This window comes from Anser brachyrhynchus (genome assembly GCF_964034855.1).
Source record: "Anser brachyrhynchus genome assembly, chromosome: 15".
NCBI classification, from domain to species: domain Eukaryota; kingdom Metazoa; phylum Chordata; class Aves; order Anseriformes; family Anatidae; genus Anser; species Anser brachyrhynchus.
This window is the reverse complement of record NC_137733.1, coordinates 10465014-10478327: the sequence shown is the minus strand read 5'-3', so window position 1 is coordinate 10478327 and position 13314 is coordinate 10465014. Positions and strand designations below refer to the sequence as shown.

Here is a 13314-nt window from a genome sequence, read left to right as displayed (position 1 = left end):
CTTGCAGATCATTTACATTTTCTTTAAATGATGTTTGTACATCCTGTATATGATAATTTTATGTTTTATGGCATTACTAGACTTAAATTAACATTACACTTAAGAATCACTGTATTTGCTACAACTGAGGGTCACCCACTCTTGCTCTTTATATATAAATATTTATTTAAAAAAATCTTGATTACAAAAGTAATACAGAAGGCAAATGACAATAAAAGATGTTATTTACACATGAATTCCAGTATGTAGATATCATTGATAATGAAACCCCGCTGAATGTTTTTAAGTGCTATTTTCAAATTTGCAAACTGGCTAAAATCATTTTTAGTCAAAATACGAGTACCATGATAAAAGGTTGAAATATTGCCAAGTTATTAAAATTGAAAGTGTTAATAAACAGAAACTGACTGTTACTCTGATGAAATCAAGTCTAGACTGACTATGTGTCTCATAGTAGGCCTTCCATGGGGGCAGTTCCAGGGATGCTCAATCTCACCCATATGGGTGATCAGTTTTCTCATCTCCTGTATGTTCAGTGCAGTTCCAATCATCACCTGAAAATAAATGCTAAATAAATAAATAAATCTTACTCCATATTGACAAGTGACATACAGATAAGAGCAGTACTTCTACTACTACAGCAAGCAAAATACTGTGCAAAGCATTAAAAGCAGAAAGACCTACCAGAAAACGAAATAGAAACAAGTATATTGTTCATCAGTGCACTAGTTTGAACCAAAATAAAAAATTACCAGGATTCTTCCCAAGTTTCACTATACACAGACAAAAATGAAGGATGTTGGCTGCTGACACCTAGCAGTAAATAAACTTCTCTTGCAAGACATATGCAGATACAGCCACATATGATACAACAGAAAATATAGTATTTACTTGAAAATAAACATCAAGTGCTGTATACTTACAGATTTTCTGCAAGCTCGAGAAGCAAACATCTGTCTGACCCTGGAAGGTCTACACATGACTCCCGGACAGTCACTTAACATGAAGATCAGCTCATCTATGTCTTGTGGACCAAAAGTCCAATTTTTGCTTGTTGGCAAAGATATTAATTTCACTCTCTGAGTTACAGGAGCTGAAAGATTTGCAATAATTAATAAAGAAACAGCATTACAGGACATTATTTTTTCTTGAGAGAAAAATTGAGAAACTACTTTGATGTGTTACTGTGTTCTGCATATATGACAAATTTAGTCTTTTGATGGGATGTTATTAGCTAACCAAAGCAATGACTATAGCAGACATGCTTTTGTTTTTAACATTAACCAAGAATTGTTTGCAAATTTAAAATCAGATAGATCTGATTTCTGACAAACCCTTCAATTTCAAAGAGCAAAAGATTTATGAAGGTATTTTGAGGTTATGTAACTAAAAAATAATCAAGGATTTTTGTTTGTTGGTAAAAGATTAATAATTAATAGCATTTCAGGCAAAAATTGGAGATTCTGAAGTGAAGAATAGGGAAAAATCTGTAGTGACTTCCCAAATACCGAAGTGGTAACATAAAATGATTTCACAATCCTTCCCAATAAAGCTCTGAGATGTAAAGCAAAGATAACACATGTATAAGAAAAATAAGGAGCTTGCAGTTTATGCAATTTGATCAGAAATACATAGCAAGTTAATGCTACAGCCATAAAGAAAACCAAAGAACATTATTTACCAATGCTATCTAATAGTTTAAAATTACTAGATTTACCATTTGCCTGTATCTAACCTTGCTGGGACCCACAAGTGTAATAATAAAGCAAAATGATTTTAGTGTGACACATCCAGAAAATACACATCCTGTCATAAAGCCAAATAGTGATGCCAAAGAGTCTACAGCAACTTTAAAAAAAACGGTGAGATAAATATTCTACAATGTTCTGTTAAATAGTGCAGAAACACCACAGAATGGTAAGTCTTAAGAAAAAAAAGCCTGTATGCAATAATACATTATTTTCATGTTTTTGCCTAAAGGGATTCTTGCATAAGAATGGGAATGAAGCCATAGAACTTCCTTACTTCCAGTAATTCTGACACAAACTCACCATCTTCATTTATCAGAAAATCAAATCCATTTTTTCTGAATATCTCTAGGTTTTCAATCAATACTGTTTCATTTACAGCAGTTAAGTTGAGATTTTGAGGCCTGAAAGAGAGAAAAATACAGTATCGCATAAGTACATAGTAAAGACTGCTTAAGGTAGTGATAGCAACACAGGGCTCTCCGAGATAACATTTCATTTTGCTTTGTAAAAAAATCTCACTACTGAGCAGAACTCTTCATTTCCAAGTGTTACTCAACAGAGTAAAAAGAACTGGGCAGCACTCCCTGGTGCTATAGCTGTCTCCTATATCTTCACTATATGACCAGCCTTACCAAATTAACATGTAATCCTGCCATGAAATCTGTTTGACCGCTGACCTTCTACATAGCTATGATTATCTGTGGAATTTAGTTGTAACTCTATGTGAAGGTTGATTCTCTGGAACACTGAACATAAAAATAACTTTTGTTGTAAGTATTTTGAATATGTGAAATACTACGCAAGTATAATCATAGATACCTTTCAAAAACATCAAATTAAACTTATAAAATTGTTAAAATAAACAATGAAAATACTTACGCTATCAGCTTCTGACCTTGAAGCACTGTGTGTTGTTGTAACATCTCAAAGTTGTATTTCTCATCAGTAGCATGTTGGTCGATTATGAAAAGATCAGAATTCAACTTTGCTATTATAAACCCTAAATTGAACTGGCCAATGATCTCCATTTTTGCAAACATTTCTTTACTGTATATAGAAAATATAAACAGATTACAAGTCAAAACACATCAGTTACCATGTTAGTGTAAAATCTCAAAACATCTTTATCTCCCCTGCAGAACACACTTTACATTTAAAACAAAAATAAATACAAATAAAAATGTAATTTAAGCAGGATATGAACAAGAAAAAAGAAAACGGTGATCTGGATTCTGGCACTGACTGATGATGCCATGCCTGGCACAGCACAATCCATCCTTAAAACAGGACTTGATCAGCATTCTTCCCATTATAAATACAGCCACTAGCAGTAATAAAATTAGAAACATGCAGTATGGTGATAGTCTAACTGAATAACACTGAAGGCAGCATCATGGTTTTGAAGTAAGGCAGCTGACACATTTGCTGCCTTCTTGCTATAAGAAGGCTTTGTTAATACCTTTTTCTTAAAATCAAAGTTCACAAATCATACCATTACTCCCCAGTGACCATCTGAACAAAATTTATTTCCACAGACACATATCGCTGAATTTTAAATTCACATGAGGGAGAAATATGAGTTGTGGAATCTATTTAGTGTTATCTGTCATGGAATTTGGCATTCCTCTGAAAATTACAAATCTTAGCCAAGTCAAATCTAAGATTCGTTGCCTTTTTTTAGTGTTTTTTTTCCCCACATTCTGCTTGCACTTAGCTCAAACAGCTGCAGACCTCTGTCAGACTCTTGCAAGAATGACATTTTAATGGCATAAGCTAGGTAAGAGATCCCCAAAATTAGAAAGTAGGTTTAAGCATCCCTTCCACCTCCCCCCACAAGGCAGTTTTTATCTATTTCCTTAAATGTATTTTGTTAATGTTAAGAAGGTTAAAATACCTGATCTCTTTTCTTAATTCATCTTCTGCTACTTTATTTTCTCCAGGACTAATTTTTGCTCTAAATCTTCTGTAATTTTGTGTTTCTGTACTTTTCCGTTGTTGCTGCATTACCTTTCTTACCCTTTCTGCTAAAACCTTCATAGAGAACTCAAGTGGCACTGTTTTCTTTTTAACTTCCACCAGTACATCAACAGTTGGCATACAGTTTTCAGTATTCTTCGCTTCAGGATGTACACCTGCCTTGAAGTCACCTGACTCACTTTTAAAACATTTTCCTCTTGGGGAAGAATTACTAGCTTCCAGAGATAAGTTACTTTGATTATTCCAGTCATTCATGCGATTTAACTTATGTTCAGTGCCTAAGACCTGAACATCACATTCCAATGATTTCTCACTACGTCCAGCCGTTTTAGGACACTCATTTTGAAGTTGTTCTTCTGAGCTAGAGAATTCTTCTTCAGGAGGATTAATTACACTTTCACTATTGACGCAGCTCCCAGCTTCTGTTGTATTATATCCAACATCTGATTCAGAGGTGCTACAGAATCCAGAATCTGTATTGTCTTCTAATTTTCTCAAACAGCTGTTTGGAACTGACATCTTTGACTCCATCTCATGACAACTCTCAGACTCCTCACTCAAGGCAGTCTTTCGAGTCTTTACAGTACTCAAAACAGTTTCAAGTGACAGTTGTCTAGGGGAGCTGTGCTGCTGTTTTGCCCTTTTAGGGCTTTGAAAATTACTCTCTGTTTGGTGGAGAGAGAATGACTCCCTTAATCTGGCAAGAGTCATTCTTTTCCCTCCACCGCTTGCATTTTCAGTCTCAGAATTGAGCAGCATTTCTTCCCGAGGCTTTTCTGACTCTTCAGGAAGTGTTTTTTTCAAGTTGCCTAATAAAACCAGAATAAAAAATATTTCAAGATCATAAGTTAACTTATAACTTAAGTTCAAACATGAAGGGAATCATGCGCTTCAGTAAAAGGAATGAAGGGAGGAGTAGAAAACTAACAAGCTCCTCAAAGGAGCCCTTAAGTTTCAGACCATGACTGAGTAGGAGCTGAAATGTATTACTATCCAATGGACAAGCAGCTATATCTTTAAAAAACTTAACATGAATGAATTTGTAGTATCTTTTTAAGCTGCAACAGCAATCAGTCCAATCAGTGCTCTTATTTATATTATCAAGAGTTTAAATGACTGAATGACAAAAGTGAATTGCTCTTCCACTTCAGTGGTCACTATAAAAGTCTGTGGGTGAGGAATTAAGGAGCTGGCACAACAGATACCTCTAGTACATGTGATTCATTGATAATTAAAGGACTTAAATCTTGCAGATTGTCGGTCCAACATGTATTTTACTAGAGATGAACCTAAAATAAATAATACTAAGTCTGCAATTGTTCCTATACATAAAAAAGGAAATTAGATGGGTTTTTATTGAAATGGGAGAGGAAGAAAAGCTCCTGCCAACATAGAAAAGCAACCCTGAAAGATTACATAGTGACAGGAGAAACGGTGATTTCTGTGGTTAATATAAAAGAATCAAAGTACTCAGGTTTCAGTTTTTGTTTTTAAGACTTCAACCATTTTTTCAGAAGCACATTTAAATAAACAATGCTTCTGTCCAATAATCTTCACCTAGCCTTTTTAGTTAGATCATAAGCTCCCAGTAAGTATCCTGATATCCTCCATGACAGGTATAAAAAGTATTCGGTTTTTAAAAAGAACAGCCCAAATCAGATATGATGCTTCAGATGTTTCTATGGGTTAAAAAATAAATAAATAGCAAAAACAAATATATATATATATATATATATATTTTTTTTCTTTCTCTCTTCTTCTGGGAGGAACACAAATTTCTTCCCAGTATTTTGTGAAAACTCTTTCAGACATCAATTAATTTTGTGTTAATCTTTTCCCCTTACAGGTGACTAAAAATCATATTGTATTAATAACTTTTGGTCTTCCTTTATTATATAGTATTTCAGTGCAAGCAACACATGAAAAAAATCTGCCCTGAAAGGCATGTTAATTAAAAAAAAAAACACGAAACTTTGGTAATTTCTTCTTTGGGTTTAAAATACATTTTCCAATTCTCTACCATGTATCATATGCGAAACTTTCATATTTTGTGTCCCACCTGCAATGTCCAGAAGTTTCTGATTGACGTTCATTTTGTTAAGGTCACTACCAAACATCTCCATCAGAGAAGTTTTTAAAATTGCTAATAAAAGTTTTTCCTCCTGAAGTAAAATTTGCCTTTTGTCTGGAGTAACATTGATGTCAACACATTCTAAAAATCAAAAGAAAGACAACCATATTATAGATGGAAAAATAAGTGTTTCCTCCGCCCTTGGTTCAAAGTTCCCTGCAGTTTTGCCCTTCATTTTTATTTCACATGACTGAAAACAAAACCACAGTTAACATTCAAAGTATATCTGCAAATTAAACTTTTTCAACATTCTAGCAAACAAAGCAGAAGCTAATTCTGTGCAGTAACATGACAATCTTGTGGTTAGCTTAAATACAAGATAGCTTTTTTCTCATTCATTAAGAAGTTACTTCAGAGTCAAGTAGAGACTGTAGAGAAAAAGTAGAACCACAGCTAGATTCCATCCTCACCAAATGTAGATCAAAAAAAATCATTGCATTGCAGAAAGTTAAAGCTGGAAAAGCCCTCCAAGCTCATCTGGTCCAACCATCCCCCTACCACCAATGTCAACCACTAAATCATGTCCCTAAGCACCACATGCAACCTTTCCTTAAACACCCCCAGGGACGGTTTTCTAAATAACTATGATATTCTTTAAATAAGAATGATTCATTCCTCAATGAAGTTTTAGCCTTTACAAAAGTTACTGAAAATTATTCATAACTCACCAGAATCCACACAAATGTTAAGAACAATAAAAGGATATTGGTGTTTATTGTACAAGTGATAAACTTCATTCACAACCTTGACAACCTGCAGAGGTGGAAAATCAATTAAAACTAGTACTATTATCTTGTCTTTCAAACCAGAATGCTATTTAACCCCCCACAAAACAACAGATGTTCTAAACCTTATCTCATACAATTCAGCTTTTGTTCACATAAATGGACCCGATGAAGACAAAAACTCAAGACAGGAATTTGCAGCATCAAGCAACAAATACGTATATCAGCGACTAATCAATCAAGTGGTTTTCAGAGAATACCAAACAAGTTAGTGTTGCCGTTGTTAGAAAACACGAAAAAACAATTCACCTTTGCTGGATCACATGGACGTTGGTTGATAAAGAAAAATTGTCTGTCTGTTGCGCTCCTTCCAACACCGTGATCACAACGAGAAATGAAGCCTGTAATACTGTTGAATAAGAATATAACAGTAAGGTAAAATGGAGGAGGAAAACAAAAGAAAATTTTCTGAGTCAGAGCATATTTCAGGGAAAAGTATTTTATAAACTGCTAAAAGAAACCCTATTACACAGTATCAGCAAGTATGCGTACTTATTTTCCTCTCCTAGTTACTTATCTAACAAAGGCTTGATGTTCAACTCCAGAAAGTCATCAGACATTTGAAAAAGTTATTGACTGATTTAAAAAAAAAAAAAGTGGCATTTGTCATTTTTCTGCTCTGAAAGCAGAAGAGAGGTCAATTGTGAACTGGCATTGGTCAGATATTGATGCATCTATTTGTCAACCTCACCTATAGTGAGGGGGAAAAATACACTTTAAGTAAAGGGTAATTTACTTACATAAACTGATTCACATTCATTTCATACCATTTCTCAGTAACATTACTGAAGAAATACAGGTGTAAACCATGGATACAATTCATGCATGCAACTACTCAGAGCACCTTCACTGATGACATTCAGCAGAAGATTACAGTAATATAAAACCAGATGGGTCGCAAGGAATAGCAGTTCTGCTATTCCCTCTCATCTGACTGTCAACATCTTAGTCCTGTCCTGAGTTATCTTTTTAAATCAAGTGATGTTGTTTCCTAGACTGTATACTAATACTTACTATGCTGTTCTTAGTTATTTTTAGTACTGTTAACTGCATTTTTATTTTATTTTATTTTTATATAGGATTATGCTAAAATGCCACTGGCAACACTGCTTTGTACTTCTCTAATTACCTATAAAGATTTTGTGGCATGTCAGTAGCGTTAAGTCCATATTCTTCACAAACAGCTTCATTAGGAGGTAGCTGAACAAAAGGGATGAGGCTCTGCAACTAAAAAAAAAATAAAATAAATGAATTTCTTCTATTACTATTTATTAACCTTAAACTGCATTTGATAAAAGGGTACTTCTTTTCAAGTTGACTCATTCAAATTAGCCAAAACCCAAATGTAGCCTAGCAGAAGGCAGTAACACTGCTAATGAGTGCTGAAGGTATCACTACATTTGAGGATAGATTTAGATTAGACGTTAGGAAGTTCTTTACTGTGAGGGTGGTAAGGCACTGGAACAGGCTGCCCAGAGAAGCTGTGGATGTCCCATCCCCTTTTACTGCACAAGGAGCAGTAAAATATTTCTGGACTTGGGAGAAATTTAGTTGTCCCTTTAAAATAACCGGGCCATTACAAACTCTTTGTTAGGGAAGTGTTTAAGGCCAGGTTGGATGGGGCTTTGAGCAACCTGGTCTAGTAGTAGGTGTCCCCGCCCATGGAAGGGGGTTGGAATTAAATGACCCTTAAGGTCCCTTCCAACCCAAACCGTTCTATGATATGTCTTATTTGTTTCACAGACCCTTACTTTAAAAGGCACATAGAAAAACAAAATGATTGACTTAAGTTGGAGTCTCAGCTACCTACACATTACCTAAACAAGTTTTATGTAAAACAAAAAGGCAAGAAGAGTAATAGAAGTTTCTTTTGAAAAAACAATAAAACTACTAGAAAAGACATGCTATTTGAATCACAAATTACCAAACAGATGAGGGGACACATTTTCCCAATCATACCACTATTTTTTTTCTGTCATTACAACACCTCCTACTGATTTTACGTTCACGTACTTGATATTACATAACCAGGTTATAATCGATATGTTCTACTCAGGTAACACTGCATTTTCAGCTACACTTGTTGCTGTCTGACAAGACAAAGTTACATCTTTTGTCTAATCTTTCAGGATGGCATGAACAGGCTTTGATAACTCTGCAAGGGGCACTCTGAACGGTAGAAGGGCTTAACAACCAGGATGCGGCTATCAAGCATTCAGTATTCCTGATGGTTGTAGAATATGGTTCTAGAAAGGGTGCTTTGAGTTTCTTTCCTTTTTGCTTCCTTCTAGATGCTAACAATTATTTTTATAGCTATTATTTATAAAGCATCAGAGTCCACACTTCTACAGGGGCTGACTGCAACATCCATTTAATGAGGCAGGCATTGCCTCACTTTTCTATTTCTCAGTTAAGACTGTCACATCACAACTATTTTTAGGAATTTTTTTTTTAATTGCTTGCTCTTGCAACAGACTTCGATGTCCATACTGTTTTTTGAAAGCACAAATCATGGACCTTCAGAGGCCTTCTGTCAGAACAACTCATAAAACTGGCTTCAGAGATATTAAGCATTAACCTTATCTCCTAAATCATTTCTCATCCATCAAAACACAGTTCCTCTCATATTTAGAAACTTCAGGGGAACCGTAAAGGCTGCACTGTTTCCCCTTCTTCAACCTGTAGGGTGTGCTAGAAGTCAACACAAGCTCCATCCTTTTATGTTTTTTAAAGGCTTCCTGCATCCTCTCTATTTTAATGAGGCCTTAAAACTACATCTCTCCAACCACATTACGTCCCTTTTCATTAGCATGTAATACCTGTTTTTGCCCAAATACTGCTCCAATGTTTTCCTTTAAACTAGCACTTCCAGTAGTGGATACCACAGAGTTTTTTTTCCCTTGGCCGACCTGATTACTGCAATTAATCCGCACTCCTTTTGAAATAATACAGTATGCTTGCAGTATCTGGACCATTTTTGCATATTCCTATTAAAGAGAAAAGAGTTCACGCTTATACAAAACGTCTTTTTAAAACAAGATTGTATAACACTATCAATATTTGCATGCAACAGAGACTTATTGTGTCCAAAAGGGGGAGCGTCGGATTTTTTTTAATTGTTACAAGCTAAATGTATGTATGTATATACATATATATATATGAAAAACAGATGTGTGCAAATAGTCATACTTTTTTTTTTATTAATCTACGTCATATTTACAAGATTGATATTCAGTCATTTTTAAACACAGCATTCCATGGTTTTAAAACACACAAAAGTGACCGTGTTGTTGTTTCTTTTTCAACATACAGAAATTTGAGACTGCACCTCTAAAACTATTCATTGCAAATCAGAAGAGGAGAGCATATGGGCACACTGCTTATTATATGAAGATGTAAGACAGGCATGAAAGAGTCTGACAATATCAGAACTGAACATTATTCAGCAGTGAAAAAATCTGAGGTAAGACAGTCTTAAATTAATAATTTCTGATCTAACCTACCTTTTTAATGTTTCTTTGAAATTCTTTATGTCGTACTGGCAAAGTATAAAACAACTGCTGTATGTTAACAGTTGTTCCTTGTTGTCGCGGATAAGGAGTTTTCTGAGTAATTTTACCATTGTGATCAAATACCAAACGAGTCCCAACTTTTGCAGATTTATGGCAGGTAAAAATGGTAACATCACTGATGGAGGGAAGAAGGCAACAGAATTACTGACTGAGCATTATCTTTTCTTAACCATTCCTTACAACCTGATCAGGCACAGAAAACATTCATGTATTTTTAATTATAGTTATGTTTTCACCACAAGCAACTTAAAATATAACTGAAGAGTAGTATAACATTTTCCTAGCTACAGCACAAACATTTTTATCCCTTTCATCCTTCTCATATAAAATGCAAAGTTAAAATCTGGTTTGGTAGGACACTACATTCATCGTACTAACACACAACAGCAGAACATTATTGTTGCAAAAAAAGCTGTGCTATTTGAAACACAGCTTCTCTTGGAGGAGTTTAAATGTAGTTTTAATGAACTGCAGTAATTGCAGCCTAGCAGGCAGCACTTAGGTATAACATCAGGGTATCAAAGACTTCTGCAAATACACAATTCCATCCTGCAGAGACTTGCATACTGAAGTAACGCTAAATTTTGTGCATAAAAGGGCCATTCAGATGCTTAGAATCTTAGAATAATTTTGGATGGAAAGAACCTCAGGATGTCATGCAACCTGCTACTCAGAATGGAGCTTACCTCAAGTAACTGCAAGTTCCCAAAGCCTCAATTTGTCAATAACGGTAAGCTGAACAGTTGGCTTCAGTCATTTTTTGAGTATAGTAACTTTCTACTAGTAAGAAGGTTAACGTTAATACCTTAATGCACACAGTGAACTGAGAGCTTCACCACGAAACCCAAATGTTTCAACATGTACTAGATCAGAAAAATCTTGTATCTTTGATGTGTAATGTTTCAGAGCTGGAAAGAGATATTTAAAATATATATTTCACTTCAAAGTCACAGTGGTCTATGCAAGTAGGTTTTGCATGCGTATCAAGAAGCAAAAAAGACTTGTATTATTCATTATTTAGATAATAATCAATTAAATATGCAACGTTTCTTTTCTGCTATACAAGATCTCTTTAAAATCCTCAGATATACCTGTTCATTCCATACTTACACCTGAAATTCACACAGCATTACTGGCATGTGCATCACAAAATGCTTCAGAGCAGCATGCAGTAGCTGCTTCTGCCACTGTTGTACCTGCCACAGATGCTGCCATGCAAAAAAACAACTGCAGAGCCATGCTGTGTAACGGTGTACAGCAGGCAGCGATAAACCTGTGCACCGCGACCACAGCTGGGAAGGACTCACTGTACACGACCAGCACAGCACTAGTCACCAGGTAACAACCTGAGCACCTGACAGCGCTCCTGAACTTCCCCTGTCCTGAACAGCAGAAGAATGAGTTTGCTGGCTACCAGATAAACACTATGAGCACACAAAGTTACTCACTAACAACTTATGGTGAAAGAGATCCCTACTATTACAGGAAAGAGGAAAGATAGGTATTTCCGTTGCAATAGCTAGTTACATTTGTCAGACAGTATCATGGCTGCTCTCATTCTGCATTACTTAAAAATAGCAAACGGAAAATTTGACAGTCAAGCATGCAATGTCACTTCATGGTCTGCAAATACTCCAGTTCACAATTCATTTCTCAAAAGCAGTCACTCTCACAAAGTTTGCCTCCTTCAGCAGTGACTGATGACTCAACATGAATAAATCTACATGAACTGTTCTGGGGCATTCTCCTCTGTAATTACATCTATTCTACGTTCCACTTAAACAATCAATCAAATCAAAGACTAGTTCTGAGCTACAAAACTATAACCACAACAGCACTTACAAAGCTCATTCTAGTTTTGCCCAAGTCACTGCAAGTCACGCAAGCATTATGTAAACGTCAAGTGCTCATTAAAAATGACTAGATATAGGAAATTTGTAAAAAACAACAACAACACAACATAGTAGTAATTATACTGAAAATATATATAAATATATAAATTATGAAAGTTAAACTTACTCAAGCCTTCAAAGTTTTCTTCTTCCACTCCACCTCCATTATCTGAAACCTCTATCAGTTCTGTTCCATGATCCTTCAGTTTTATATCTACAAATTTGACAAATAAAGTCTTTTAACTCTGTATGTTTATAAGCAACATTCAGCGTTAATTCTGTGAACAACTTTACCATACAACTGATTTCCATATAGCTTTAATGACATTAAAAAGTCCTGGTATCTGTCAAAAGTCAGACAACCTAATGCAAGCCTGCCTGTACTTTCAGGTCTCTCTTTGGCCCGTACGGAAGTTTTCACCATTGTAACAGCTCTTATCCTGGCACTTCTGGAACTTGCAGCCCCGACTTAAAGGTCTGCTAGCTTGAGGTAGCAGAGCCCAACCACCACAACGATTTAGGGGCAGAGCAGGCTACAGATGAAGAAGTGCAAATTGAGCCTGCACGAGCTCAACTGGTGCCCAGGAACTCAAACGCTTTGTGTATCCGAGCTGTAGAATCGCTGCCAGCACACTTGGATGCGCGCTCCACAGCGAGGAAACAGACGTATCCCAAACCTCGGGGGGGCTCACGAAGTGCTGACAGGCACGTTACCGATGTTGGTCGCTCCAGCGTCCAGGCTGTTCTCCACCAGCTCCTTGACGGCGGTGCCGAGGTTCAGGATGACCTGCCCGGAGCAGATGCGATGCACGGACCTGCTGTCGATGGCCCTGATGGCCTTGGCGGGCTCCGGGCTGCAAAGAGAGAGAAGCGATGGGGGCCACGGGGGGCACGGAGCGGCCTGCGGGGGGAGCGGCGGGACCCGGCCGGGGCGGGGCCCAGCAGGCCGCGACCGCTGCAGGGCCCGGCACGGAGAGGGGCAGGTGGAGGCCCCCGGCATCTCCGGGCACACGGAGGCCAAAGGGGCCCGTTCCCGGCCCCGTTCCCTCACCTGGGCTCCGCCGCCGCCTCCTCCATCGCGCCCCCCCTCACCCGCCCGCCTACGCCACGGCCCCGCTCGCCTCAGGAAGCCCCGCCCCCTCCCGCCCCCGCCATTGGCCGCCGGAGCAAAGCGCCCACCAATCCTAGTCCCCTCTTTCCCCCTTC

The 13314-nt window shown here is 37.1% G+C and overlaps 1 protein-coding gene across 2 annotated transcripts; it reads right to left on the bottom strand.

The window, feature by feature from the left end:
- Nucleotides 1–141: 141 nt before the first annotated feature.
- Nucleotides 142–13248, bottom strand: PMS2 (PMS1 homolog 2, mismatch repair system component). Of its 2 annotated transcripts, none has more exons than XM_080556620.1 (15): nt 13160–13248; nt 12823–12962; nt 12236–12322; nt 11022–11124; nt 10148–10331; nt 9464–9631; nt 7774–7871; nt 6894–6993; nt 6528–6612; nt 5788–5940; nt 3646–4537; nt 2631–2798; nt 2052–2152; nt 924–1093; nt 142–567 (listed from the first exon to the last, which is right to left on the bottom strand). In XM_080556620.1, exons 1-15 carry the CDS (start codon nt 13183–13185, stop codon nt 493–495), a joined length of 2550 nt encoding a protein of 849 aa, XP_080412746.1. In that variant the 5' UTR covers nt 13186–13248; the 3' UTR covers nt 142–492. The 2 variants fall into 2 exon arrangements, with proteins under 2 accessions (XP_080412746.1, XP_080412745.1); XM_080556619.1 differs by having other exon boundaries at nt 142–554.
- Nucleotides 13249–13314: the final 66 nt, after the last annotated feature.